Source organism: Tupaia chinensis, unplaced genomic scaffold (genome assembly GCF_000334495.1).
Source record: "Tupaia chinensis unplaced genomic scaffold, TupChi_1.0 Scaffold000235_1, whole genome shotgun sequence".
Taxonomy (NCBI): domain Eukaryota; kingdom Metazoa; phylum Chordata; class Mammalia; order Scandentia; family Tupaiidae; genus Tupaia; species Tupaia belangeri.
The window spans coordinates 4,839,490-4,843,543 of record NW_006159713.1 but is presented as its reverse complement, the minus strand read 5'-3'; the positions used below and the strand labels follow the sequence as shown (position 1 = coordinate 4,843,543).

At 45.1% G+C, this 4,054-nt stretch overlaps 1 protein-coding gene across 2 annotated transcripts in view; it reads left to right on the top strand.

Moving 5' to 3' along the window:
• Positions 1-4,054, top strand: part of CIAPIN1 (cytokine induced apoptosis inhibitor 1) — a 23,906-nt gene that overhangs the window by 12,935 nt on the left and 6,917 nt on the right. For both annotated transcript variants that reach the window (XM_014587785.2, XM_006148422.3), the window contains exons 5-6: positions 1,343-1,508; positions 3,268-3,341. In XM_014587785.2, the coding sequence (XP_014443271.1) occupies positions 1,343-1,508; positions 3,268-3,341 (240 nt within the window). The remainder of the gene's footprint in view (positions 1-1,342; positions 1,509-3,267; positions 3,342-4,054) is intronic.

Genomic DNA, 4,054 nt, shown 5'->3' with positions numbered 1-4,054 from the left:
TGCGCTCGCCAGACAGAGACAGAGAGATAGAAAGTGAGAAATCACCCCCCAGGGGGGATGGCCATGCTGCAATCCCTTCTCCTCCATTCTCCTCTCGGGATCTTGGGCACGCACGCACACACACACGCCCTGCGTGAGTTTTAAGCCACCGGGTCCGGGACTCAAACTGCGGTCAACTACATGGGAGTCCAGCGACATAGCCATTACACTAACTGCTGGTCCCTCTTTTTTAAATGTTTATGTATACATTGTTTAGTCCCTAGTTTTTTCCCTACCCTTGGAGATCTTAGATATTTATCCACCCCAGGCTGTTTCCTCTTATTCTTTTTTATTAAAAAAAAAAAAAAAAAAAGACTTATTTTATTTATTGCTATTTTTAAATTTGCTATAGTCATCAGAGAGAGAGAGAAAGTGAGGAAACAAGCCGCCAGGTCTGGGACTTGAGCTGTGGTTGGTCACATGGTAGTCAATACCCTAACCAGCCGCCAGGTCCAGGACTTGAGCCATGGTCGGCCATTTTGGAGTCTAGTGCCTTAACCACCATGCCACCAACCAGCCCAGTAGCTTTTTTCTTTTTTTTTGAAGTAGTTTTTGCTATAGGGCACATGCTCTTGCCAGAAAGAGAGACAGAAAGTTAGAAATCACCCCCTAGGGGGGATGGCCATGCCACAGTCCCTTTTCCATTCTCCTCGGGATCTTGGGCATACATGCCTGGTGTGAGTTTAAGCCACCGGGTCTGGGATTCGAACTGCAGTCAACTACATGGGAGTCCAATGACATAGCCATTATGCCAACTGTTGATCCCAATTCCTCTTGTTCTTTTTAATGATGTCACAGTACTCCATACTATAGGTGGACAACGTCTTATTAAAAACTTCATGGACTAGAATTGGCACCCTGACCTTTTTTTTTTTTTTTTTCTATGTTGACTATCTAGAGTGTAGAAGGGATTTCCTTCCCCCTTTCTCATTTGGAATATCAGTTTTGATGATCTTTATTGTAGGCATGCTTGCATGTTGTACAATAGGACCATGTCTAATTCAGCTTTAGAATCATGGTCATTAGGCCCCCACAATGACCAGCATGGTGCCACGTACCTAATATTTGATACATAGTACTTCAGAACTTTCCGAAGGGTAGGCTCGAAGTAAACATGCAGACAGGTTATACTCAAGGGTTCCAATCAGTGAGAAACTGAATGTGGAGCATGAAGTGAGATCTGCTACCTTCTGCTATTATATACTCAACACACAGAAATGAACATTTAACTCCTGCATAGGTGGGCATAGGAAAACATCTCACAGAAAGATACAGACTGATCATTCAATGTCTTGAATTCCAGCTGCAGAGGGAGTCCTTAAGTGCTGAGGAGATGCGGTCTGTCCAAGAACACCTGGGCTATGAAAGTGACAGCCTGCTCTCTGTTCAGATCACGGGCAAAAAACCGAACTTTGAGGTGGGCTCTTCTAGTCAGCTTAAGCTTTCCATCACCAAGAAGCCTCCTGCAGGTAAGGCTGGCCCTAGGCCATTCTGTTTGAATGGGCCTAGAGAGACATATTAGCAACTGAATCAGTGATAAAGGAGATGGTGATAGTTTTAGAGGATCTTTCCTTTAATTTCTGTCATTTCCAAATGGAAGGATGTTTAACATACTGTTATCCTGAGCATATTAGGGTCCTAAACTGAAAGAACAAATAGATATTACCCAGGGCAGCCCCTCCTGCACCAGGCAATGCTGAGGCCTCCTGCTTCTAGAGGCCCAAGTCACAGAGGTTAGTAAATGAAGTCTTTCCAAGCCTTGGAATTATATTTATTCTCAGAAGACCTCTAAGAGTGATAATGGTGAATAAGAGTTCCTAGTCCCCTGTCCTTTTTATCCTGTGCTAATAAAATCAGCTTTTCCTGCTTTAAGGATCCCAAGACACATATAAAACTGATTTTCCTGCCCAGAAAATTGTGTTCACACATGTACACGTGCGTGCGCGTGCACACACACACACACACACACACACACACCTTTGCCCCTGCTTTCATCCCTTTTTTTTGTGTGTCCGATTTGTCTCAGCTGTGAGATATGTAAATATTTACAGGTATTAAATTCATGCCTTTATGTATGTACATTCATGCTGCACTGTTTGACTGTCCAGCCTCAATCTGCAAGAACCCCTTTGGAATCTTATCTTTGGGTTCATGGTTCCAGGATGAGTAGATAGAGGAGGCTGAGCAGTGGCCCTGTGGAGGTCTGAGGATTTAATCGTGACAGCAACCACTAGGGGGTGCACTTAATCCGGAGACCTTTCTGAAGATCTGCCCCCACTGAATCCCAGCCTCAGCTTTCTCCCGCCCTTGAGCTCTTGACCTAGACAGGGAGGCAGAAGGTGTGAAGCTTGTACCTGCTACCAACCTACCGTGTTACTTTGCCACCAGCAGCTTCAGAGCCTTGATCTTGTATTTAACAGGTTTATGTGAGGCCAAAGCTTTATTATTTATGGAGCCTTTAACACATTTCTCATTTCTTCTTTTTTTTTTTTTTGGGGGGGGAGAGGTTTTTGCTAAAGGGCGCGTGCGCTCGCCAGAAAGGCAGAGAAAGATAGAGAGACAGAAAGCGAGAAATCACCCCCCAGGAGGGATGGCCACGCTGCAATCCCTTCTCCCCCATTCTCCTCTCGGGATCTTGGGCATGCATGCACACGCGCCCCGTATGAGTTTAAGCCACCAGGTCTGGGACACTCGAGCCATGGTCGACTACATGGGAATTCAGCGACATAGTCGTTACGCCAACTGCTGGTCCCTCTCATTTCATCTTTAAAACACCTGCAGTAGGTATAGGGAGAACTATTTAGCCCCATGTTTGTCGTGGGGTGGAAACTATGGTAACAGAGAAGGCAGTATGGGACGGTGGTTGGAGGTACTCCTCTTGTATTCGTAACCTTGTATAACTGGCCTAATATCTAAACCTGTTTCCTTAGTGGTAGTTAGGATAATAAATAAATAACTTACTTCATAAGGCTGTTAGAAAAATTACATTTGATCATGTATACAAAGTGCTTCATACAGTATGTGGTGCAAGCAGGTGCTTAACACACGATGGCTTCTGTGACTCAGAAGTGGTTGGCATGAGGTCATGCCTTGTATAAATGGTAGCACTTGTGCCTCAAACCTGGGTCTCCTGGCTCCTAGTTCTGTGCATTCTCTACACAAAGTCTCGAGGGCTCGGAGTTTGTTCCTGTTTTTTAGAGCTCTTTCTCTTTTCTTGGTTGTACTCAGCAAAGCCTGCCATGGATCCTGCTGTTGCCAAGCTCTGGACACTCTCAGCCAATGACATGGAGGACGAGAGCATGGTGAGTTGCCTCTTTGTCACTTGACTGCCTTCTCCCAGGCCCCACCAGCGGTGTGAACAGCTATGGTTTGGAATGACCTCCCTGGACTCGTACGTGTGAGAGTATTTAGCGCTCAATAGAGCAGCTTTGCCTGTCACTGGAATCTTGGTTTAGAAGGAACCTTTTTTTTTTTGGTAGAGATTTCTGCTATAGGGTGCATGCACTTGCTGAAGAGACAGAGACCAAGAAATCTCCCGCCAGGGGGATGGCCATGTTGTAGTCCCTTCTCCTCCATTCTCCTCTTAGGATTTTGGGCACACATGCACTCCTGCCTGGCGTAAATTTTAAGCTACTGTATCCAGGACTTGAACCACGGTCAACTACATGGGAGTCAGCGACATAACCATTATGCCATCTGCTGGCCCAGAAGGAAACTTCTTATTGGTGACATTTTACATTTAGAGTTTTTAGTGTCTTCTTTCCCTGCAGATTTTCTTGTTCTTGCCATGCATGATAGTACAAAGGTCTTCAAAAGTTTGTGGAAAATGTGTATCATGACAAAACTAGGGCTGGATTTCAAAATTTTTTTGCACCAAAATAAATTCATACTTGGGACTAGCAAGTGGCGTGGTGGTTAGGACTCTGGATATCACATGACAGACTCCAGTTCAAATCCTGGACCTGGAGGCCTGAAAAACACATGGTGCATGTGCATGTGTGCCTAAAATCCCAAG